Source organism: Hemicordylus capensis, chromosome 1 (assembly GCF_027244095.1).
Source record: "Hemicordylus capensis ecotype Gifberg chromosome 1, rHemCap1.1.pri, whole genome shotgun sequence".
Taxonomy (NCBI): Eukaryota; Metazoa; Chordata; class Lepidosauria; order Squamata; family Cordylidae; genus Hemicordylus; species Hemicordylus capensis.
The window spans coordinates 34,420,527-34,445,349 of record NC_069657.1 but is presented as its reverse complement, the minus strand read 5'-3'; the positions used below and the strand labels follow the sequence as shown (position 1 = coordinate 34,445,349).

General features: G+C 43.3%; 1 protein-coding gene across 1 annotated transcript in view; it reads left to right on the top strand.

The window, feature by feature from the left end:
- CPSF2 (cleavage and polyadenylation specific factor 2) overlaps nucleotides 1-20,825 on the top strand; it is a 35,676-nt gene extending 14,851 nt beyond the window's left edge. The window contains exons 6-15 of the mRNA XM_053252943.1: nucleotides 4,952-5,067; nucleotides 7,310-7,497; nucleotides 7,822-8,112; nucleotides 9,026-9,126; nucleotides 10,151-10,351; nucleotides 11,449-11,601; nucleotides 12,106-12,331; nucleotides 17,223-17,525; nucleotides 18,758-18,892; nucleotides 19,000-20,825. Of these exons, the coding sequence (XP_053108918.1) occupies nucleotides 4,952-5,067; nucleotides 7,310-7,497; nucleotides 7,822-8,112; nucleotides 9,026-9,126; nucleotides 10,151-10,351; nucleotides 11,449-11,601; nucleotides 12,106-12,331; nucleotides 17,223-17,525; nucleotides 18,758-18,892; nucleotides 19,000-19,092 (1,807 nt within the window). The 3' untranslated portion in view covers nucleotides 19,093-20,825. The remainder of the gene's footprint in view (nucleotides 1-4,951; nucleotides 5,068-7,309; nucleotides 7,498-7,821; nucleotides 8,113-9,025; nucleotides 9,127-10,150; nucleotides 10,352-11,448; nucleotides 11,602-12,105; nucleotides 12,332-17,222; nucleotides 17,526-18,757; nucleotides 18,893-18,999) is intronic.
- Nucleotides 20,826-24,823: the final 3,998 nt, after the last annotated feature.

The following is a 24,823-nucleotide window of genomic DNA, read 5'->3' as shown; positions in this document are numbered from 1 at the left end:
ACTGCGCAAATCCTGTAAGGAAAATGGCAGATGTATCAGATGACCTTGCTGGCGCCTGTAGGCCACAGCGGTCCTCTCTGTTGCCAGATACCGGTGAGAAGACTGGGCGCAATCCATGCCACCAGCAATCCACCGAAGCAGGACGCAGGTGGCGGCACCAGAATCGGAGGCTTCCCTACAAGGAGGCCCCGTTGGTGGCCAGATACCGGTGAGGAGACTGGGCGCAATCCATGCCACCAGCAATCCACCGAAGCAGGACGCAGGTGGCGGCACCAGAATCGGAGGCTTCCTGACAAGGAGGCCCCGTTGGTGGCCAGATACCGGTGAGGAGACTGGGCGCAATCCATGCCACCAGCAATCCACCGTAGCAGGACGCAGGTGGCGGCACCAGAATCGGAGGCTTCCCTACAAGGAGGCCCCGTTGGTGAGAGAGCTTTCGCCTGGCAGCGCGAGCAAGGTAAGCCTGTGATGTTTGGCCTCGCCCCCCCCCCAACTCCTTTCCCTAGCAGTTGGGCGTGCAGGAGGAGGACTGCCTCAGCGAGTATTGGGGCCGCGCCGAAAGGAACATCAGCAGGAGTGGCCGCCCCAGAGCCTGTCGGAATCAGATGGGGAAGACGTGCAGGATGATGAGGCAGGCAGTGCTGAGCCCGTGGACGGGGCGTCGGAGCACCCAGAAGGCCATGAACAGCTCCCCCCGGTAAGATCGGGACTTGCTCGGGGGGGAGGAGGTGAGTGCAGATGCCCCCTATGTGGCCCCTCCCTCAGGGCCTACTCCTACAGGGAATGTGGGGGTTCCCCCTGATGCTGCCACTGTAAAGGGCTGGATTCAGGAGGCCGTTCAGGTCTCACTGGCAGCGGCGCTTAAAGTGCGGAAGCCTGCAAGGCAGGCTGTGATCCATGTGTCGTCCTCAGACTCTCAGCAGGAGACGGTGCCCGCTAAGCAGCCCAGGGCGGCTATATGCCAGGACTCTGTGCCCTTGTGTAGGGGGAGGTCGTCAGATGAGTCAGGAGAGGACTCCCCAGATCTATTGCGACCCAGGGTCAGTGGGTCGGAGACATTGCTGGGCAACCCAGACAAGGGGCCCTCCTCCCAGACAAGCATTCTCCTCGGAAGAGGGGGAGACTCTGCAGCAAACCTACACAGTCAGAGGCTCTCTCTTATGGTGGATTTTCAGCCACTAATTAACCAGCCTATTGCTGCGCTTGATCTGTAGCCAGTTACAGAGGAACAGATCTCTCCTGTGTCAAAGGGCTCCTTGGTGCTGCCTAAGGCTAAGGTACCACAGATTAAATCAATGATACCTGAGGGCCTTACTAATACCATCAAGGAGGAATGGGCGGCTATTGCAACTCCCAAAGCGTATGTTGGCATTGGCTTGCAAATTGTACAACTTTGAGGAGGAGACTCTGGACTTGCTGAAGGTGCCACTTAGGGATGCTCCCTTCGGGGCCCTACTTGGCATAGGGTACCCAAGGATGGGGACTCCTCTGTTAAGGAGCCAGGAAACAGAAAAGCAGAATCTGCACTGCGCAGGGCCCACGAAGCTTGAGCAGTGGCCATCAGAGCTGACACCACTGCGTCCTTGGTGTCTAGAGCATCAGTCTTGTGGATTGGCGAGTTACCCAATGACCCTCCCACTAATCAATCTAAGATGTGGGGTAAGCTACTTCGTCTGCAGAGGGCGGCTGCCTTTTCAGCGGATGCTACTCTGGACAGTGTTCAGTTCTCGGCACGTGCGGTCAGTGCAGGTGTCCTGGCAGTGGGGGTCTGCCATTTGGCCTGTTTGGAAAGAATCCATCGACAGGTGGGTTCTTTCCATTAGCCTACACGGGTACGAAGTGAAGCTGGCCAGCCCCCCAGGAAACAGATTCCTCCTTACCCCTAGATCTGGGAAACCGGAAAAGCACAAGGGGTTGTCCATGGCCATTCAGTATCTGGTGGCTATAGGGGCCATAGAGGAGGTCCCACCTCTTCATAGAGGCAAGGGCATCTATTCTGTGATTTTTACGGTGCCAAAAAAGGACAGATCGGCCAGGACAGTTCTCAACCTACTCCCAGTCAACCGTTTTGTGATAAAGAGGAGGTTCAGGATGGAAACCCTTTGTACCATCTCAGAGGCATTGCAGATGGGGGACTACATGGCTTCAATAGATCTCCAGGAGGCCTATTTACACATCCCCATTCATCCACGCAGTCGACATATACTCCACTTCTGCTACATGGGGAGGCATTATCAGTACAGAGCCCTTCCTTTTGGTCTCTCATCAGCCACCCGAGTTTTTATGAAGGTTCTAGTCTGCTAGTGGCCACTTTATGCACTGAGGGGGTCCACCTGTATTGTTACCTCGACAACTTGCTCAAGAAGGGGCAGTTCAGTCGGCTCTGTCCAGAACAATGTCTGTGTTACGTGCGCATGGGTTTCTGATAAATGTGGGCAACAGTCACCTGATGCCCACACAGAGCCTTCGTCATTTGGGCATGGTAATGGACACCTCAGTAGGCAAACTGTTTCTGCCACAGGATCGGATGGAAGTCTTATCGTCACTGGCTCGTGTGATTGCTTCGAGACTGTGGGCCAGCCTTCTCAATCTAGCAAGTTTGTTGGGTCTCATGGTGGCGGCTATGGACTCGCGCCTTGGGCGAGGTTTTCATCTAAGCCAGTTACAGTGGGGTTTCCTCCCTTACCAGCACAGGATTGCCCTCAAACGTGACAAGAACATTCCTCTCTAGGTGTCTCTTCGCGAGTCGATTCGTTGGACGGCCCGGGGAACCTAGACAAGGGCAAGCTGTTCATAGAACCCGAGAGAGTGATGGTCACGACGGACACCAGTCTATCGGGCTGGGGGGCTCACTGTTGGAACAGTTCTGCCCAGGGGCTTTGGTCGGTGGAAGAGTTGCTCCATAGCATAAACTGGCTCGAGCTGTGGGCTGTCTTTCTGGCCCTAAGAGCCTTCACGCCCTTGGTGAAGGGAAGGAATATCTTAATGTGTACAGAACAACTTAAAATCCATTCTGGACCATCATGTAAATGGAATTTCCAAGGTTCGGACAGATTGGCTAAGACGGTAGGAGATCCAGCCGGCAGAATGGGGCCTGCACCCTCGAGTATTTAGGTGGCTGACAGAGCAGCTGGGGTGTCCCCAGATAGACTTGTTTGCATATCCTCAGAATGCCAAGATTCAGAGGTTTTACTCACGTTTCCCGATGTTGGGGGCAGAAGAGACGGATACGCTATCGGTGCCATGGCCTCCGTGTCTGCTGAATGCATTTTCTCCAGTGCCGCTGCTCTCCCGTTGCCTCAGGAAGCTGCGGGGTTTCCGGGCATCCCTGATAATGATTGCGTTTTTCTGGCCCAGAGGGCCTTGGTTTTCCGAGATCGTCGACTTGACCGTAGGTCATCCACTCAGTTTGCCAGACCATCCAGTTCTGCTGTGTCAAGGTCCGATTTACCATCCTTGCATCTAGAAAGTGTTCAGCCAACAAGATTTACCAATCGACTTGGCGTAGTTTTCTGCGCTGGACAGCAAAGCTCTCCCTGCAGCTGGACAAGTGCAGGTCGAGGGGATTACTAGGTTTTCTTCAGGATGGCCTTGAGCTTGGTCTGAAACCAAACACGCTTAAACACCAGGCAGCATGCTTGATCCAGATGTTTCCTCATCAGCGTTTGTTCAGGCGTGGCACCCTCTTCTACGCAAGTTCTTGAGGGGGGCAGCTTTGTTGTCTCCTCTGGTCTGCCATCGTTTTCCGTCATGGGATTTGCATATTGTGTTGTGGGGTCTGCAGTTTCCGCCATTTGAACCACTTTGATCTGTATCATTGCAGATGCTGTCCTGGAAGGTGGCCTTTTTAGTAGCTGTAACATCAGCCAGGAGGGTTTCTGAATCGCAGGCTCTGTCAGTTCAGAGTAATTTGTGTAATTTCTCTAAGGACTCTGTGAGACTTATCCCGGATCTTTCGTTTATCCCTAAGGTAAAGTCTCAGTTTAATCGTGAGGCGGTCATTTAATTACCTTCTTTTTGTCCGGATGCTCGTCACCCTGCAGAGAAGGAGTGCAACCGGACGCAGGCTTTTCGTAAGTCGGATGCTCTTTTTGTGGCCTTTAAGGCTTCTAAGATGGGATGCAAGGTCTCTTCAGCCATTATTGCTCGATGGGTTCATTCATGCATTACGATGTTGTATGAAGCCCAGAAACTTTCGGTGCCTGGTCAGATTACGGCGCACTCAACTACATCGGCAGCCACTTCCTCTGTGTTATCTTCACCGGTGTCCCATGAAGAGATTTGCAAGGCGGCTACTTGGTCGTCGCCTTTTACATTTTCAAGGCATTACAAGTTGGATGAACATGAAGCTGCCAGAGCAGCATTTAGTCGGAGGGTCCTGCAACAGGTCCTTCCGGGTCAGTAGCTCCAGCTTGGGTATTTTCCCTCCCGTGGTTGGTGCTGTGGTATGTCCCAAGCTTGGGTGACCTCCTACACCAGCTGAGAAAGGTACATTGGTACTCACCGTGAAGGTGTCTTCTGGCTGGTGTAGAAGAGGTCACCCAAGGCCCGCCCGGGTTGTGTTAGGCTGGAGCTGATGATCTGGTTGTAGGGGGACAGTTTTTTCTGTCTTTCTCTGCATTATTGTTTGTATATTGTTGTATATTCTCTGTTGTGTTCTGTGGTTTTCATTCCGTAGCTTGAGCTGTTTTAAGCACTGAGGAGATCTGCCCACATGCACTGGGTTAAGGATCTTCAAGTATGACTACTTCCTGCCTTTTGGAGCATGTGGGGGGGATGTAATCCCAAGCTTGGGTGACCTCTTCTACACCAGCCAGAAGACACCTTCACGGTGAGTACCAATGTACCTTTTTAAGCAAATATTTATATTTTGAGATGTGAACCAGTGTTGTTTTTTCTTGGTTTAAATTAACTAGAGCATTGAACCAGTCTGATTTAACTTCTTTTTCAGCCATTTGAATGGATGTTCCCTGGAAATGTTAAGCAGACCTTCATTGCTTATCACAGATTCCTTTAACGCTACATATGTACAGCCAAGACGGAAACAAAGAGATGAACAACTGCTAAGTATGTATTTTACCATAACAGCTAAAGTACCAATAATTGATAAGTCTTAATGGAATTTTTGAATTCTAGCTTCTTTGTAATGAACATGAATATTACAAGAAAATGGGAAATAGTCTTGCTTTCTTGGTAGAATTATGAGGTTGTCTTTTTTAATCAGAAGATGAGAGAGAGAGAGAGAGAGAGATAACCATGATTCATTTTTCTTTCACAAAATCAATAAAAAAGTAAATGTACTGCTGTTAATTGCTCAGAAAAAGACTTTCAAAGTTGCTTTTGTGGCTGTTTTCTGAAAGAATACCTTTTCACATATGAATACCACATTAATATCAACTGCTTAAAGTTCTCTCTCTTCACGAGAGAAGTTTAATATGGAGTATTACTATTATGCTAGGATCTTTTTCATTGTGGCCTCCATTCTTGGCCCCACTTTGTTGTATATAGGGAAGCCTGAGACCTTCCCTGCAGGGCTTTCAGAAGGTTGAAACACCCTTTATTTGTAGACTGGCATTCCAGTGGAAATGACTTGAGAGAGAGAGAAACACAGCTTTATCCTAGTTGAATGTAATATGTGAATCTGTATGGCTTGTTAGCTATTTTGGATGGTAGAGAAGGGCAAATTTAATTAACTACAAGCTGACTTGGAGACTGTGTTACCTTGCCCACCTGTTCCCATTGCACCCCAGTGCACCCTTAGATTGAATCTTGGTTGTATCACTGTTTTTAGTAATGAAGACGCCTCTGCCTGAATTCATTCTTCTGATTCGAGCAGGCTTATCTTAAATGCCCTTGGGTCATTAGTTTGATCATAAAGGACTAGGGAATGCTGCTCTGATAGCCACTGCTCTGAGCATGCACAGAAGGTGCCAGAAGAGACCAAGCATCAAAGTACTGAGATTGGAATGCAGTTTCTCCCTCTTAACAAGAAAACACCCAGATAATCCAAGGAACCAAAGACAGATTCCCTCTTACAGATACAACTCTCCAATCAGCTGAGTCATGCTGAAAATCAGTGCCCTCTTCCCCATAAAATTGTCTCCCTTGGAAGAGCACACCTCTTTTATTTTAAGAGAAATGTCTGAGCATGTACATTGCCTGACCATCATCAACACCTTTTGTCTAAGTATCCCCCTGTTCACAGAACAATGGACTTAACCAGTGTCATGATGTCAGACTATTTTGAAGTTATAAAAGACCCCCTCTTGCCACCCCATTTTGGAGGTGACAGTAAAGCCAATGATGGAGGTGATGAATGCTATACTGAAAGTTTTGTGGAACAGCGCGCTGCTTGCTTTGCTGTTCCCACTGCCTCAAAGGTATCTCATCTTTTCCCAGTGCAAATAGAGAGATTTGTCTCTTGCACGTCTTTTGCTTTTTCTTTTATTTTCCTTTCCTGGGAGATCTTTTGGAACTCCCCTGGATGGTCAGAGCTTGGTCCTTGCTAGGCACGCTGCCTGGCTTTGTGATCCAGAGTTTCTCCCACTCAGCCCCAGTAACAAAATGCCTCAACCTACTTCAATCTCCTTCCATGAAGGAAGCCTGCAATTGCAGCCCTTGGAATCCACATCTCTGGCCCAGGATAGGTAACTATAGATCAGTGTCTCTCCCCCTATCTCTTTCTCCACCTTTCCTACCAACTCTATCCCCTGTCCCTCAGTGCTAACCTGTAAATATGTATTGGAGACCATTCAGTGCCATTCTCAGAGCATCAAGATCATTACCAGCAACCTTGCTGAGGCGCTTTACTGTAAATCTTTGCTCTTCAATGAAACCTAATCTTGCTTTCAAGAAACATGTCTGTACTTTATGGTGCCCCAAGGGCTCTAACACAGGAGTATCCTATCCATGGTCAGCTTTCCTGGTACCTCAAAGTATAAGTTGGCTGTATACAGGTTTGCACTAAATTGAATTAAATTCCCCTTGTTAAGCCAAAGCATAGTCATGAAAGTTGGTAACTACCACGCTTCAGAGCAAACCTAATAACAGATTAATTGGTGGAGGTGTGTGCAGCCATAAAACTGGTAACAGTAATGGGCAGGCAGTCTCAAATCTGTTAACAACAGATCTCTAATGCATTAAATTGCTGCAAGCCACATAGGGATGAGAACCTTACTCTTGAGCTAATAGGACTGCTCCTCTAACAATGAGAACTGTTTTGATAAGCTTTGAATTATGATTGAAGTGCTACTTTTTAACTAATAAATGTTTAACTAATAAATGTCTGCGTCCTTTTTTCTCTCTCTAGCAAATGTCTTGGAAACTCTGAGAGGTGATGGAAATGTCCTAATAGCTGTGGACACTGCAGGCAGAGTTTTGGAGCTTGCCCAATTGCTTGATCAAATATGGAGGACAAAAGATGCAGGTTTAGGTGTCTACTCATTAGCACTTTTAAATAATGTCAGCTACAATGTTGTGGAGTTCTCAAAATCTCAGGTTTGTTTTGCTACTAGAATGTTCAGTTTGTTTGAGTAACTACTGTAAGCAGTAGCCCATATCCAGTTATAATAATGTACAAGAAGGGTAACAGTATTATGCTTCTAATCACCTGAATCCTCACTATTGTGGAACAGATTTATTTTATTAATACCATACATTGGGTAACATAAAATCCCAGACAAGTTGCAGTGATTGTTCATGTGCATTATGTATGCATTTCACCCAGATCAATATTTACTTTCCTTGGAAGTTGTTACATTATAATCCAGTACTAATAAAGTGGTTGGGTTACCTGCCGCATTTTTATCTCCCTGCATACAGGTAGAATGGATGAGTGACAAGTTGATGAGATGCTTTGAAGATAAGAGGAACAATCCTTTCCAGTTCCGTCATCTCTCTCTGTGCCATGGACTTTCAGATTTGGCTCGAGTTCCTAGTCCCAAAGTTGTCCTTGCTAGCCAACCAGATCTGGAGTGTGGATTTTCAAGAGATCTATTTATACAATGGTGTCAGGATCCCAAAAACTCTATCATTTTGACATATAGGACCACTCCTGGAACACTAACACGATTCCTAATAGATAATCCCTCTGAAAAAGTTATAGACATAGAGGTAAGAAAATAATACCTCTGATTAGGCTGCGGTCCAAAGGACAACCATAAACATCAATTGGACTTTAGAATTGGAATGTTTAAGACTCTCATTAACCACATGGCTGATTAAAATGTAAGAAAAAGACATTACAGCTGGAATCACATCTTTATTCTATCAATATGTAGCATATACGCTTTCCCTCTTGGCTTCTTTGTAGGACAAATATTTAATAGCATTGTGATAAGACTCTGTTGAAGTTGTGCTAATTGATCTAACAGTTAGAAAGACTGACATTACCCTTAGTATTTGGAAGAGGATGATTGAGTTTTAAATAGCTTTGAGAAAAGTTGCAAAATCAAGTTGATTATTTTAGACAATAACCCACTGATTGTGTGTACTAGTATATTTCTTGCTGAAAAAGTGTAAATGTACTTCCAACCTGTATTCTGCTTTGAACACTAGGTTTCCTCCAAGAAATAGCTGCGTCACAAATTATGTTGCAGTAAATGTTATGGAGCTGTGGACAGTAATACATGTGCCTGTATACCATATTTTCAAAAACATGTTTGAAACATGCATACGCTATGTTTTTACACATACACAAACTATTCATATGAACATGAAGCACCCCTTGCTTGCATCAGGAGAACAACTCATTTTCATTTTATGTTAGGATAATTATTTTATTGCATAGTATGGATATAGAAGATTCATTTTATATACCAGCTATAACATTCCATTGCAAATTAATTTTTATCATATCTGAAACAATCTGGATCTTAATGCTTTTGACATTTGGATATTTATACCTGAGCATATAATGCTCATCGCCCTTTGGACAATGTATTGAAAATAGTTGTTAAAATTAGCATTTGGATTATTTTTGCCTTCATTCGTACCCTTATTTTTGTATGTATATATTTTATTATAGCTGAGGAAAAGGGTCAAACTGGAAGGAAAGGAACTTGAGGAATACTTGGAGAAGGAAAAGCTAAAGAAAGAGGCAGCTAAAAAACTAGAGCAGTCCAAAGAGTGAGTATCTCTGTTTATAAACTATGATGATTCCTTTGGAAATGGTTCAAAAGTGTAGCTTTGTTTGTATTTGTATAGCTAGCCCTTTTGGAGTGTGCAAAGTGCTTCACATGTACTGTATTATCTTGATATAATCCTTACAACAACTCTGTACATTAAGTAAGTGGTACCTCATATTAGAGGTGGGTTGCTGAAGCTGAGAGGAGATTATCACCTAATGTACTCATGGTAGAGGTAAGATTCGAATTGGGAAAGTCCTGATTAGCTGCTCAGTTCCTTAGCCAATGTGATATACCAGTTGTAGTCATTAACAATCATTTAGGTCTTACTGCTGCAACCACCTCAGCTTTTTATAATGTTAGTTAAAATTTAAATACTGCAGGAACTTATTTCCAAATAGTTTTATGATTACATCCCAGGTTGTCTGGTCAATAAATAATCCCAAAATATATTCAATTGCATTTAGCAATATCCTAGGAAAGCAGCTGCAGTGTTGATGTGTGTCACTGTTTTGCTGTTACTCTTCAAAATACCCTCCAATGTATGGTGTTGGCCTTTTTGTGCTCAGTAAATTATCTGGGAGCTACAAAGTGCTGTAGGGTTACTGAAGTTAAGTGGTTATGGATTTGATTGATGACTAAATGAGAGCACTTTGGCAGCAACTCTGAGCAACTCTGAGCTGCCCCTGCTAACTAGGCAAAGAGGCACCTTTTACCGTGGTGATTCTCTTTATTTAGCAGGGGGAGAGTAACTGGCCCTATCCACCCCCAGCACAGTACTTCCAGTGACTGTTGCTGGTGTGTGTCTTATGTTTCTTTTTAGAATGTGAGCCCTTTGGGGACAGGGAGCCATCTTATTTGTTATTTCTCTTTGTAAACCTCCCTGAGCCATTTTTGGAAGGGCGGTATAGAAATCGAGTTGTTGTTGTTGTTGTTGTTGTTGTTGTGACTAAAGAAAGAAATATAATACCTGTTTATACACAAATGAAAGAAACAAAATAATATATTTTGGGCTCCTGTTTTAGGGCAGATATTGATTCCAGTGATGAGAGTGATGTCGAAGAGGACATTGATCAACCATCTGTTCATAAAACTAAACATGACCTGATGATGAAAGGTGAAGGTAACCGGAAAGGAAGCTTCTTCAAACAGGCCAAAAAGTCATACCCCATGTTTCCAGCTCCAGAAGAGAGAATTAAATGGGATGAATATGGAGAGATTATCAAGTATGTGGGGGAAAAGAAAAGGGATAGGTTTTTAGATTGTTATAAATCTGCAAAAAGGCTATGTAGTAGGTGCCCATTTTCAATCATGGCAACTTAATTAATAGGTAATTCATGAAGGCATTCCAAGAAGCATGAGGATTAGAAGCAGAATTGAAATGCAGAAGTTATTGGCTAAATTCATATAATTTAGCATTGTCTGCAGTGTTCCCTCTAAGGCGTGCGCATGTGCGCACACTCACATGTTTTTTGATGTTCACTCAGTTAATTTTAGATTCCGCTCAGATTGAATCAGGAAGGCCCCACTCTGAATAGATGTGTGCGCACACTGCCTTGATACTGCCCCCAGAACAAAACTCATTTCGCACTCAGATGAAAAAAATTGGAGAGAATACTGATTGTCTGGACACATTAGGGTTTTCTGTTTTTAGGTTGCATTCCAGTGCAGCTATACATATTTGAGGAACATCTACTCTAAAACCATTTAAACCCATAAAACATTTTGGCTATTGTGCTCTACTCTCACCAGCTATTGTGGGGTACTTCTGTGCCCCTAGAGCAGAGCAGCTCAACTTCGGCCCTCCTGCAGATGTTGGCCTATCACCCCCATAATCCCTGGCTATTGGCCTCTGTGGCTGACAGCTGGGGGACCTAAGTTGGGCAGGCCTGCCCTAGAGGCTCAAAGCATTGATTAATTAAACATTGATTTATTTTGTTGTGATCTGGAGAACATGAATATGAAGTTAAGTAACTATGCAGTCTCCTGTTGCCGCTGCCGAGAAAAATCTTTCTTAAGGTTAAACATCACTGTAATTCTTTAAGTTCATATCTGTTCTATCTAAAAGGAGAACATAACTTCTTGTCTGTCTTCATGAAAAACTTCACTTTTTAGTTTCAAATTCAGGAAAAACTTTTCTTTAGAAGACATAGCCAGTATTTGTGAAGCTCATATATAGATTTCTAGAACTGGATCGATGTAACTATCAGAAGCTTCTGCAAATCAAAGGAAGTACTTTATTGAAGTGTATTTCTTAAACCATAGTCCCATGCTTTTTCTTGACATTCCTCTAATTCAGCATTAATAATTTTCCATTGCTTAGACCAGAGGACTTCCTTGTTCCAGAGCTTCAAGCAACAGAAGAAGAAAAGAGCAAACTGGAATCTGGGCTCACAAATGGAGATGAACCTATGGACCAGGATTTAGCAGATGTTCCTACCAAATGTGTTTCAGCAACAGAATCCATGGAAATAAAGTGAGTGCAATAAATTTAGTTGCAGCTGGAGGGCACTATTGACAGTCAAAACTGGTGACCGACAAGCCAGCTAGCCCATTGCAATCTATCCATTTTTCTCAAACTAAGACTCCTTGATAACTCTTGGGACTACATTGAAATCACAGTAGTTCTGTTCATATGTTGCACAGAACCAGGACTGAATTCTTGTATTGCTTTCATCTGGAGCCTTTAGAAAGGAATGCTTACCAAAAGTGTTTTGAAAGTTCAAGTATATGATGTCTGTCAGGTCACCTTCGAAGATTTCTGAAAGGTTAATGAAGCAAGACTTTGCTTTGCAAAAAGCCATGCTGAGTGTGTGTTCCTTCTATATATTTAACACCACATAAGATGAGTATCTTTACGTCATTCTAATATTAATGTTCTTTAAACTGAAGCAGAGTTTAGGTCTCTTCCTTGTAGTCAAATAGTAATGAATTAAATAGATTAATGTCTGGATTTTTTTTTTCTTGAATCAATTTCTAGAGCTCGTGTTACATACATAGATTATGAAGGGCGCTCAGATGGGGACTCCATTAAAAAAATCATTAATCAGATGAAGCCGCGGCAGTTGGTCATTGTTCATGGTCCGCCCGATGCCAGTCAGGATCTTGCAGAGTCCTGCAGAGCTTTTGGTGGAAAGGACATTAAAGTTTACATGCCCAAATTGCATGAAACTGTGGATGCAACCAGTGAGACCCATATATACCAGGTAAGATATTAAAACTAGGTAAGAGAGATTAGACAGCTGTTCTAAAAACGTTGGCTAACATGATGCACAGCATTATTGAGCTGTAACACTGCACCCTGGGGCTGCTACAAAGGCAGCTGTCCTCAAAGGCAGCCCTGATGCTTTTCTGAAGTAGTATTTCTGCAGGCCTCCCCATTTGTGACAACGAGGAAACCTGCAGAAATGCTGCTTCTGCATCTGCTGCTTCAGAGAAGCATCGGGGCTGCTTTTCGAAGTCGACAGCAGCCCTGGACTACAGTATTAGGGCTCTCTAATACTGTGCATCATGTTAGCAAGTTTGTTTTTATTTTTTCAAATGTGTACTTAGCTACTTTCCCCATATTTTATTTTTTATTTACGTTTATATACAGCCCTTGGTCCTAAGATCCCAGCAGGGTTAACCACAAGATCAAAACGATTGAATAAAAACAAAACAAATACTGCTAAATGTTTAAAAAGAGCAAAAGACAAGTGGGAAAGTGGTTAACTGTTCCTTCCTGGCAAGTTGCTTGTTAGATTCACTATTCAAGCTGCCCTGATGCTGGAAAGTTGATTAACACTTCATGGACTAAGAAATGTGTTTTGATCTATTTGAAATTCTGCTGTACAGTGTTCCCTGTAACAGGGATTCTAAATTCCATTAAAAAAATTGTTAGAGGGAACACTGTACAGAAGTCTTTCAGATAGATGAAAATACATTTCTTAGTCCACAAAGATGTCATTCACACAGTCAAAAACTATGTTCTACCCGGGTTTGGGAGCTGTGTGTGCTCCCAATTTTCAGTTGTCTGGAAGCAAGGTAAGAGGGAAACCTGGGTAGAAGTGATTGTGTGGAAGCAAGGTAGGAGGAAACGCTACCCAGGTTTTCCTCCTGCCTTGCTTCCACACAATCACTTCACCCAGGTTTTCCTCTTACCTTGCTTCCAGACAACCAAAAATTGGGAGCACACACAGTTCTCAAACTCGGGTAGAACACAGCTTTTGATTGTGTGAATGACTTCAAAATGTTAATCATCTTCCCAGCATCAGGGCAGCTTGAATAGTGAACCTAACAAACATCTCCAATAGGTCTTGGAGGAAACTGATTATCTAGACCCATTTCAGACTGGCTGTAGGACGGGCTATGGGGTAGGGATGTGCTGAAACATGACTCAGATGCCTGAATCGCAGGCACCTCCCTTTAAAATTGAGGAATTACCCAGTCCCTTTAAAGCAAGCAGAGGTGATCAGGTGCTTGCTGCCATCCTGGAAGCTCACCCCAGCTATGCCCGTGTGTCAGTGGGGCATCTCCCTATGCTGGCCATGCAAATGCTTATCATGCATGCTCAGAGGCCATGTGTGTGCTGGTGCCATGCAGGAGCAGATGGGAGACGCCCCACCGGCATGTGGGCATAGCTAGGGGGAGCAGGTACAGACCTGTTCTCCGCTTTAAAGGGACTCTGTAAGCATTCGAATTTTAAAGGGAGTTGCCCGTGATTGGAACAGCCAATCACGTTTCGGCATATCCCGAATGCGGTTGAGACGGCCTTGGCCCGATAGATGACCCTCACCAGGGAATTGACAGAGGAAGTGTGACGCTGTTAGTTATTTTAGATCTCAGTGGCTTTCGATACCATCAGCCATGGTATCTTTTTGGATCACCTGAGGGATTTAGGGATAGGAGGCACTGTTTTACAGTGGTTCTTCTCCTATGTCTTGGGTAGATTCCAGATGGTGGCACTTGGTGACAGTTGCTCTTCTAAACGGGAGCTACTATACTCTATTCTTCAGGGCTCCATTCTGTCATCAATGCTTCTTAACATCTACCTGGAACTGCTGGGTGAGATCATTGGGGGATTTGGTGCTGGGTGTTATCAAATATGCTGATAACACCCAAATCTACTTCTCCTTGTCATTGATATCAGAAAATGGCATTAGCCCCTTAAATGCCTGGCTATAGGCAGTAATGGGCTGGATGAGGGATAATAAACTGAAAATGAATCCAAGGAAGACAGAGGTGTGCATTTTGTGGGGTTGTAATCTGCAAGATGGGATAGAACTTCCTGTTCTGGATAGCAATAGCACTTAGCAATAGCACTTACATTTATATACCGCTTTATAGCCGAAGCTCTCTAAGCGGTTTACAATGATTTAGCATATTGCCCCCAACATTCTGGGTACTCATTTTACCGACCTCGGAAGGATGGAAGGCTGAGTCAACCTTGAGCCCCTGGTCAGGATCGAACTTGTAACCTTCTGGTTACAGGGCGGCAGTTTTACCACTGTGCCACCAGGGGCTCTGGATGAGGTTACACCCCCCCAGAAAGAACAGGTTCGTAGCTTGAGAGTGCTCTTGAATCAGGGTCTCACCCAGGTGCCTCAGATTGATGCTGTGGCCAGGAGTGCTTTTTACCAGTTGCGTTTGATTCAGCCTTTTACCAGTTGCATTTGATTTCTTGAGGAGAATGATCTGGAAACAGTGGTACACCAGCTGGTAACCTCCAGGTTGGACTACTGCAATGCGTTGTATCTAGGGCTGCTTTTGTACATAGTTCAGAAACTTCAGTTAGTTCAAAATGCAGCAGCCAGATTGGTCTCTGGGGTATCCTGGAGGGACCACGTTATGCCTGTTCTCAAACAGTTGCACTGGGTGCTGCTATGTTTCTGAGCAAGGTACAAAGTGCTGGTTATTACCTTTAAAGCCCTGAATGTCTTAGGTCCAGGTTACCTCAGAGAGTGCCTTTCTTTACAAGATCCTCACCACTCATTAAGATAATCAGGAGGGGTCCGTCTTTGGATGCCACCAGTTCATACCTGGATCAGGCCTTCTCAGTTGTCACCCCTGGTTTGTGGAACGTGCTCCACATGGATATAAGAGGATTATCTTCCTTGGAGGCCTTCAAGGGAGTCTTTAAGATCCATCGTTTTAGCCTGGCTGTTAATGGTATCTAGTTTTAATTTTAATCTGGTTTAAATGTTCTTATTTTATTTTAATTGTTTTGTTATGTGTGTTTGATTTTAATGTACACCAACCTGAGCCACTTTAGAAAGGGTGGTATATAAATCGAACAAAGGGATTAATGAATGCATGAATGAATGTGAATAAGATTTTGTTGGCTACAACTCTCATAATCCACTGCAGCTGGGGATGATGGGAGTAGTAGTCAACAGCATCTGGGGATCCCTGTAACAGGGAACATAGCTGCTATACAGTACTCTATTCAAAGAAGGAGGAAGTATTAGCCACATCTATGTATTAGCCACATCTCCCACCTTGAGTGCTTCTGCTATTCACCCTAAGCAGCCACTTCCTTCTCTTAGCTTCCCAGTATGGTATTTCCTTTGGGGACGTCCTCTCACTTAGTAGTCAGCTGCTATTGCCACATAGTTGTCTGACTCACTCCCTTATGCAGTGGTTTTTGCTTTGTTGAGAGTGCAGTGGAAATGATAACATCTTGGAAAAGGTGATACAATCTTATAACAAGAGAAGCAACTCATAAATTGTAAGAGAACCTGATGGTATTGGTAATGATTCCTCATTCATATCCTCAAAACCAGGAGTGATAACTTCCTTTTTGGTGATCTGACTTTCTGGTAGGCTACTACTCGCCCCAGTTCTTCAAGCTGGGTGTGGCATATGGGTTCAGGCCTATCCAAAGTATCTGTCATAGCAAAAATATACAAAAACAAATTTCAGATCCATGTCTACACCTTCTCCTTAATCCAAGTAGGACAATCGGCCAGGCTTGAGCCCGAAACATGTCGGAGTCCATTATAGAGGCCTTCGAAATGTTTCAGTGTTCCGGAGGCAGTGGGGATGTTCCCTTAAGGGTGGGGGAGGGTGCACTTACTAGGGATGTGCACGGAGGCACGGTCCGGCACTGGGGCGTATGTAACTTTTAAGGGCGGGGGGGGTAGTATTTACCCCTCCGGCCGCTTTCCCCCCTCCGGCGCTCAACTTTTAAGCAAAGTTTTTGGGGCGTCAGCATTCCTCCCTGCCGCCCCTGCCCCCATCGTTGCCCGGCAAAAGGAGAAGTTTAGTGCACGCCTGTGCCCATTGCGGCACGCGCCCATCGCCACTGTGTGCCTCACACGTCATGTGTGCACACAACATATGATGTGTGCGGTGCGTGCATGGTGGTGATGGGTGTTCGTGCGCCGCAACAGGCGCATGCGTGCACTAAACTTCTCCTTTTGCCGGGCAACGGTGGGGGCGGGGGCGGCAGGGAGGAACGCTGCCGCCCCAAAAACTTTGCTTAAAAGTCGAGCGCCGGAGAGGGAAAAGCGGCCGGAGGGGTAAGTACTACCCACCCCGCCCTTAAAAGCTACATACCAGCCCCCCCCCCTCCGGACTGGCCCCAATCCGGACCGGTTCGGAGGCCTCTGACATGGTCCCGGACCGGTCCAGTGCACATCCCTAGCACTTACCCCTCCCACCGCATTTCCCCCGCCAGCGCTCTGTTGTAGCGAAGCCCCTCAGGGCAGCTGCTGCCCCGTTGTCCTCATTGGCTGGAAGTACTGGGCGCACATGTGCCCGTCACGTGTGCCCAGCAGATGGGCGCGTGCACGCACGTGATGGGCACACGTCTGGTACTTCTGGCTGATGAGGGCAAAGGGGCAGCAGGGAGGTAAGCTGCCACCCCAAGGGGCCTTGCTACAACACAACGTTGGCGGGGGAAATGCAGCAGGAGGGGTAAGTGCACCCTCCCCCGCCCTTAAAGGAACACCCCCGCCACCTCTGGCATGGTTCCAGGCACATCCCTACAATTGGCAGCATTCTGCAGAAATCACACTTCTCAGAGGCTCCCCTGTCTTCATTTAGTTCAAGTACTGATAAACATGTAAAATGGACTGCTGTGTTTGTTTCAGTAAGTATTCTTTAATTTCTGATTAGGTGAGGTTAAAAGACTCTCTGGTCAGCTCCCTTCAGTTTTGTAAAGCAAAAGATGCTGAATTGGCATGGATAGATGGAGTCCTGGACATGCGGGTATCAAAAGTGGACACGGGGGTGATTTTGGAAGAAGGGGAACTGAGAGATGATGGAGAAGACCTGGAAATGCAAGTGGATGTGCCATCTTCAGATTCTAGCGTTGTTGCACAGCAAAAGGCCATGAAGAGCCTCTTTGGAGAAGATGACAAAGAAATTTGTGAGGAAAGTGAGATCATTCCTACCTTGGAACCCTTGCCACCAAATGAGGTATGAAAACCTTCTTCTTTCAGACACCTAAACCAGGGCTAGCCAGGTTCTCCCTCACAATTGGAAACTGGATAAAAATGTTATTTCATCTTGATTAACATTTGCCAGGACTGTCATAAATCAGATAAAATAGCTTTGCAGATTGGATGTGACACATCAGTCATGAGTTAACCATCCCTGCATACTTCTTTGTTAAAGGCTGTCAAGGCTGTACTATTCTTGCATAAAGTTATACGTCTGAAAACAGAACAGAGGTGTTAGGAACATAGGAAGCTGCCTTATACTGAGTCAGACCATTGGTCCATCTAGCTCAGTATTGTCTACCCAGATTGGCAGTTACTGGCAGGAGTCTTTCTCAGCCTTTACTTGGAGATGCCAGGGAAGGAACTTGGAACCTTCTGCATGCAAGCTTGCAGGTGCTCTTCCCAGAGTGGCCCTATTCCCTGAGGGGAATATCTTGCAGTGCTCACATATGCTTCCATTCAAATGCAAACCAGGGTGGGTCCTGCTTAACAAAGGGGACAATTCATGCTTGCTACCACAAGACCACCTCTTCTGTTCTAGTTGCCCTTAAATAAAGTGTCTAAAGTCCTGTGAGCACAAGCCTTTCTTTCTTTCTTTCTTTCTTTATTTATTTAACAAACATATTTTTAGGTAAAGTGTGCCCTCAAGTCGATATCAACTCCTGGCAACCACAGAGCCCTGTGGTTGTCTTTGGTAGGATAGAGGAGGGGTTTACCATTGCCATCTCCATGCAGTATGAGTTGATGCCATTCAGTATCTTCCTGTATCACTGCTGCCCGATCTAGGTGTTTCCCATAGTCTGGGAAACCTACCAGCGGGGATTCGAACTGGCAACTACTGGCTTGCTAGTCAAGTCATTTACCGCTGCACCCAAAACTTGCATCTCTGGATGGTTTACAACAAAACAAAATGACAACAGAAAAGTTAAAGCATTAGTTAAAATAAATGACAGCATTTAGCCACTTTTTACTTGAAATAAATGTTACTTGAAAGTCTTATGCATTGTAGAGGGGTTTAGGAAGGGCAGGTTCTCAGTGGATTTTACCTCATGAAGCCAGTGCAGGACAGAATGGAATGGTTTTGGCATAATCCCATCAATTTGAGAATGAATCCAGCCACTTATTAAGTTATTTTAACGTCTTAAGATTATTTCTTAACTGTTTCCCCAAATCTTCCAATGAACCTTTGATTTGTGCTTTCACAAAAAGGTTCTTGGACACCAGTCTGTCTTCATGAATGAGCCAAGACTGTCTGACTTTAAGCAGGTTCTGTTGCGAGAAGGAATTCAGGCTGAATTTGTAGGAGGAGTCCTTGTATGCAACAACTTGGTGGCTGTTCGCAGGGTAAGTGGTCTCTCTGTGTGTTTTTATTTATATGTGTTGCACATTAGGACATAGCAGATCTCTCCTGTAGACAGTAAGTAGATTGACTGTGATGTGTTTTGTTACAGACAGAAACTGGCCGTATTGGATTGGAAGGCTGCCTCTGTGAAGATTTCTATAAAATTAGAGACCTTTTATATGAGCAGTATGCTATTGTCTAAAGGAGAACTGTAAATATGATACATATGGACTTGATTTATTTTTGTGAGATCCTTTGGTAGCACATATGATAGGGCAATTACTAGCTGTTTACAAGGCTTCCAGCAGAAGAACCCAGCATCTGGACCTAATTGGATAAATTTCAGATTAAGAAAACTGCATACAAATATCCCATACATTCCCCAATTTTACTCTCAGATTAATGCAATATATTTTTTGTTACATGTTAAAAGATTTTTGGACAGCATTTCATTTCAGATAGTGTTATGGAAGCTGTTATTTAAAATATTAAGGTTATGTATAAGAATGCATAATGTGTATATGTAAAGGTAGGTTTTCCTATTTTGCAATTAAAATAATTTCCTTCCATCCTTGATTTTGTGGGAAATTGAAAATCCACTGTTGCTTTGGTAAAACCAGACTCAATAGACCATGGAAACATTGGTCTCTTCACCCCACCCCACCCCAAATTGAAGTAATTTTCGGGGGAAACAGACATCTTAATATTCCAATTATTTAGCGGATGGGTGGATGAAGTAAATTATTAGTAAATTAAAAGTACTTTTTAGCGATGGGTTTTGGATAATAAATTCAGTCACTTAGTTATTTCTACTAAACACACCATACAGTTACCCAGAACTAGAGATGTGCACGGGACGCCTCCCTCTGTTGCAATGAATGGTGGGAATGGGGAGAGCACTGGAGTTCTTGGCTCAAGTTGGAGCTGGGCCACAGAACAGCTTGTGGGTTGGGCTTAAGAGAGAGGCTCTTAAGCCTCTCTTAATGTATAGCTCTTAAAAGTTATTGCTGCTGACAAAGGCAAAATTATTTCATGAATTTTAGTGTATCCAGCGTAGATCCAAATATTATTAATGCTGGGTATATTTCCAATGAAATTATTGCATTAAGGTTTTTACTTGTGAATTATTTGTTAACCATATGTCTGCTTTTTAAGTAAACTAAAGGAAGCAAATAATGCATGTAAGTAGCCCTGTGGGCTGTGGATGGTATGATAAAGTGTGCATAACTAGATGATTTTGTTACTTGTTTAATTGGAATAATAATTTTAAAGGACAGCCATCACTGTTTTGAAAATGTATGATAGATTTAAAAATACGTAGTGAATTCTACAGTTATGTTCGTTAAGAAGAAAATTCACTCCTGTTTCACTTTTGTCACTTTCCATAGAGGGTTGCCAGATTAATATAGGACAGAACTGCTGAGTTCTTAATAGTTTGATAGATAAGGAAAATTTGGCAGTGAATTGTCGCTCCATTGCGGCACTTCTCATTTCTGTTCAGACAGAAGTCTTTTCCCATACTGAACTTCTACCCTTGAATAATATAGTGGTTTCATTTCTGCCATACTGATTTGTTACATGTTATTTCAGTAATTTGATTTTAATCACATACAGCCTAAATAGTATACAGATACGAAAATATCTGGTTTTGCTGTCACATTTTTCTTTAGCTGTCAAATCTGTAAACTAACCATGGAATATAAGTTGTGGTAGGACCTGGGGGAAATGGTGTCTTCTTGGTGATTATATTGGCTCAATGTACATTTTCATATCTCTCTCAGATTTTTCTACTCCATGAACATTTCTTTTAAAAGTATGTAACACTTCAAGTCAGCCACTAAATTATGAAATACAACATATTGACATCTTTGAAACATAACCTCTCATTGCTAGGATAAAAAACCCAACAGGATAATAAAATCCATTCCACATGAATAGGTGCTTTGTATGTATCTTGTTGCGCATGCAATGGCAATACCGAGTAGAGTTTGCCCTGCTGCCCTTTCACCCACTCATCTATGTGTAAGAAACTCTTGGATAGGGCCAATTCTGTGGTTTGAAGTCGAATTTTATTTCTCAGCTTTGCAGATTGTACATAAAACATCCAGTATGAACATCCAGCATTCGTCCTGCGGTCCATTTTATCTGGTGTTTGACTGAAATAAGAGATTGATTTGCACTGAAACATTAGGTTTCAAAGATCTGTCAGAAGCAGATAAACTAGTTTCAAAAATAAGCACTTATTGAGGGGAAAAAAGAGATGCTTCTACACTGGAGACATCTTTTGCAAGTGGGAACACAGGATGTCTGCTACTTTTGTAGGGAATTTAATTGCTTTTAGACACTTACTGGTTCATTCTTGAAAAACCAAGCAAAGATAAAACCCCATTGGGCCCTAGAATAATTGTCACAAGAAATTCACAAGAAATTCTTTACTGTCACATTAGTTATGTCTGTAGTTCATGTCACTCTCAGACATGGCCTTACATAGAAGGTGTCTTAATTATCCAGTTAACAAAAGGAGATAGTTTTCCTTGGGAGAATATTCTGAAGGTCAAACTATTGGGGTTTTTTTGCCACTATTATTTTAAAATAAGCATTTAGAAATTCAGCCAGTTAAAATTAATTGTTTGCTTCCTATATAAAGAGCTTTAGAAGAACACACAAAGCCTTTCAGATGTACGAGTGTGTGGAAAGTGGAACTTCTAGCCAGCAAAAGAAGTCTTTAATTCACAAAGATCACTGTAATATCTTATACTCCTTTCTAGTCTCTCACTGTTAGCTTTCTGAGACCTAGGAGTCCAGTCCTGCTCTCGTCTTCAGTAGTTCCCGTAGGATAGCATCCGGACTTGTGGCATGCCTTTGGTGAAAGCTCCTTCTGTGAGCTGAAGGAAAGTTGCACTCATGCAAGAGGTCTTTGTGCAAGCAGAACTCTCCTTTCATTCATGAAAGGAACTTCTGCCATCAATGTGCTGCTGTACCAAAGGTTTGGATGTCACCCATTGAGTTTATGGCTCCAATCCTTACTATGCACACATACTTGGAAGTAAACCTGATGGAGTTCAGAGGACCCTATTTAAGTAGACAAGACAGGGCTGTACAATTGTGTCAATGAGAAAGTGTGATTAAATTATAAAATGTATTTATCTTTACATTTATATTCTGCTCTTCCAAAGAGCCCAGAGTGGTATACATGGTTATATTTGTCCTCATAGCAACCCTGTGAGTTAGGTTAGGCTGACTGGCCCAGAGTCAACGAGCCAATTTCATGGCTGAATATGGATTTGAACTCGGGAATTTTGATGGGATTAACAATGATATCTAGGCGACAGGGATCAAATATCCTACTTATTTCAAAATGGGAAATATTTCACTAAAAAAAAAGGGGGGGTTTGATTAAAACAACAACACCTGATCTCATAAATGTCATGCCTTTAAGTACTACATAATTCTCAAATGTGTCTGTATAAACATAATCTTTTGCATAAAACATTTCACTAGGAAGTCTGTTAGCAGAACTATTTCCTCAGGCTATGTGTGTGAATGGAGAAACCCGTGCTGCCAGATACTTTATTAAATTTACAGTCATGGACCAAGACATACAGCATAAAATCTAATAAACAATAAAACATACAATTTAAAAACACATAGATTTTCTACAACTGTTAATGATATAACAGAATTTAGCTGTAACATAAGATACTGCATCATCCAGATCTGACAAAAGAAAATTTACAAGAGCCTCATCAGATGACCCTCCCAGTCTGTGTATCAATGGGGAGATCAGTCGTTGTCTAACCTCATGATAGAGCTTGCAGTGGAGCAAAATATGCACTCTAGTTTCTATGTCACCGCAGGAACATTTTCTGTCTTGTAAAGGAAGGTGCTAATATTGCCCTTCTACAAGAGCTGAAGGAATCGCATTAAAGCGAGCTCTCGAAAAAGCCCACGTATATTTATTAACAGATATAGAGTAAAAATAACAAGCTGGGGCAAACCCGTCTCTCGTTTTTAACGGTGAATAATAGGCAAAAGAGCCTTTTCAGATTGCAGTTCAATATCTTCAAATCTCCGTACTGCCGCCTTTGCTCCAATTAATCCTAAATCTAGTAGAGCAGGAGGATTTAAACCCATGGAGGTAAGTTTCTCCAAAATGGTAAGAGTCCATCTGAGGGGTGGATCAATCGACAGGTACTTAATTATAAGTCCCAATGGATTGAGGTGAATTTTTAGCCAATAATTAATAGCTTGTCAGACCCTTGCTTCAATTTTAATTAGGCCTGCTTCCTGACGAATCACTGAGTTGGGTGTACTTCTAGATACACCAAATAAAGATCTTAAAAATGACGTTTGAATCCTTTCAAGACGCATACAATCTTTAAATGGGCCTAGCTGAGCCCCGTACAGCATTTGAGCAATTGGTTGCACTACAAATAATTTAATGGCATGCTGCCAGATCGATGACTGGAATTCATTGTGTACTGTAGTGCATGATACATCAAGGCTGAAATCCAAATTCCAGAAATGAGCATATACTGTCAGGCGCTTAGGAGGTCAGTTAAGATCATATCATTTTGGGGAGATCTAGGTTTTATAACAATCTGCTGCTGTTTGGGGTTTACAATAGTTATTAATTAACTATTATGTGGAATTATTACTAATTATGCAGAAGCGGTGTGTTCAACAAAAAACAGTTTTGGTCTGCATGCACTGTTTCTGCAGGTTCGCATTCAGCAGAGCTGCGCTGGGTTGTGAGGAGTCTGATTCAGGTTCCTTCCATTTTGAATCAGTCCCTGGAGACCATGTTCTGCTGTAATGCATTTAATGGGTTCTTTGCGGACAAAATGTCTTGTATTTTGGCCCACTTGGACTCCACTGTTTTTGCAGAATCTATTAAGGTGGTGTCTAGCAATCCCTCCTTCAGTAGTAGATTGGATCAGTTTCAGTCTATGATGCCTGAGGACATGGACAAGCTGCTTGGGACAGTGCAACCTACCACTTGTTCTCTGGATCCTTGCCCAATTTGGCTGCTTCTAAGAGCAGGGAAATTGTTGGAGATGTCCTAGTTTAATATCATTAACTCATCAGTGAGGGAGGGGTAGGATGCCTCCTTGTTTGAAGGAGGAAATGATTAGACCACTTCTTAAGAAGCCTCCCTAGATCCCTCAGTGATGGATAGTTATAGGCCAGTCTCCCATTCCTGGTTATTGGCAACTGTGGCTGGGGATTATGGGAGTTGTAGTCCAAAAACAGCTGGGGGGGGCCTAAGTTGAGCAGGCCTGGTCTAGGGCCAAGATTCAACTCTTCATGTGGGTACACTAGTTGACCTTGGTCCACTAACCATCTTCCATCCTAGTTGTGGGGATAAAATGCTGCATGAGAGTTCCTTGGGGGAAAAAGAGATATAAAATATCAGATGGATCACATGGCTGCTTGGAAAGATTTCTGAATTCTGTCTTGCCTAACTTTCCCTTTCTAAAACTAGTTGATACCAAAATATAAAGATTGCTTATTCTGAAAACTAATTGTTCCCAGATATCCAGACCGCTCCATACTAATATAAATTTGCCTCATAGGAGCTCTTCGTTTTCTGAGCAAGTCTTTATGAAAGCTTCCAATCACTTCTGCATTCTCTTGATGTCACTAGGAGGAAGAGAAACTCTGAAGGAGGAAAGAAAAGTACAGCTACCGCTGTTCAAGTGAACAACCATTTCTCCCTTTTTAATTTAACTATTTGTGTACATTTCAAGCCCTATCCAATTCCAAAAGGCCTACTGTAGGTTACAATCAATTCAAAACTACAGGCACACAGTGTCAAGTTTGAATCCATTTAATATAAACAGATTAAAAATGAAAAATCCCATCTCCATATCATAATCTTGGCTCCTAAAAACCAATCTGTTTTAAAACCTCAATGAGCAATGAACTGGGGT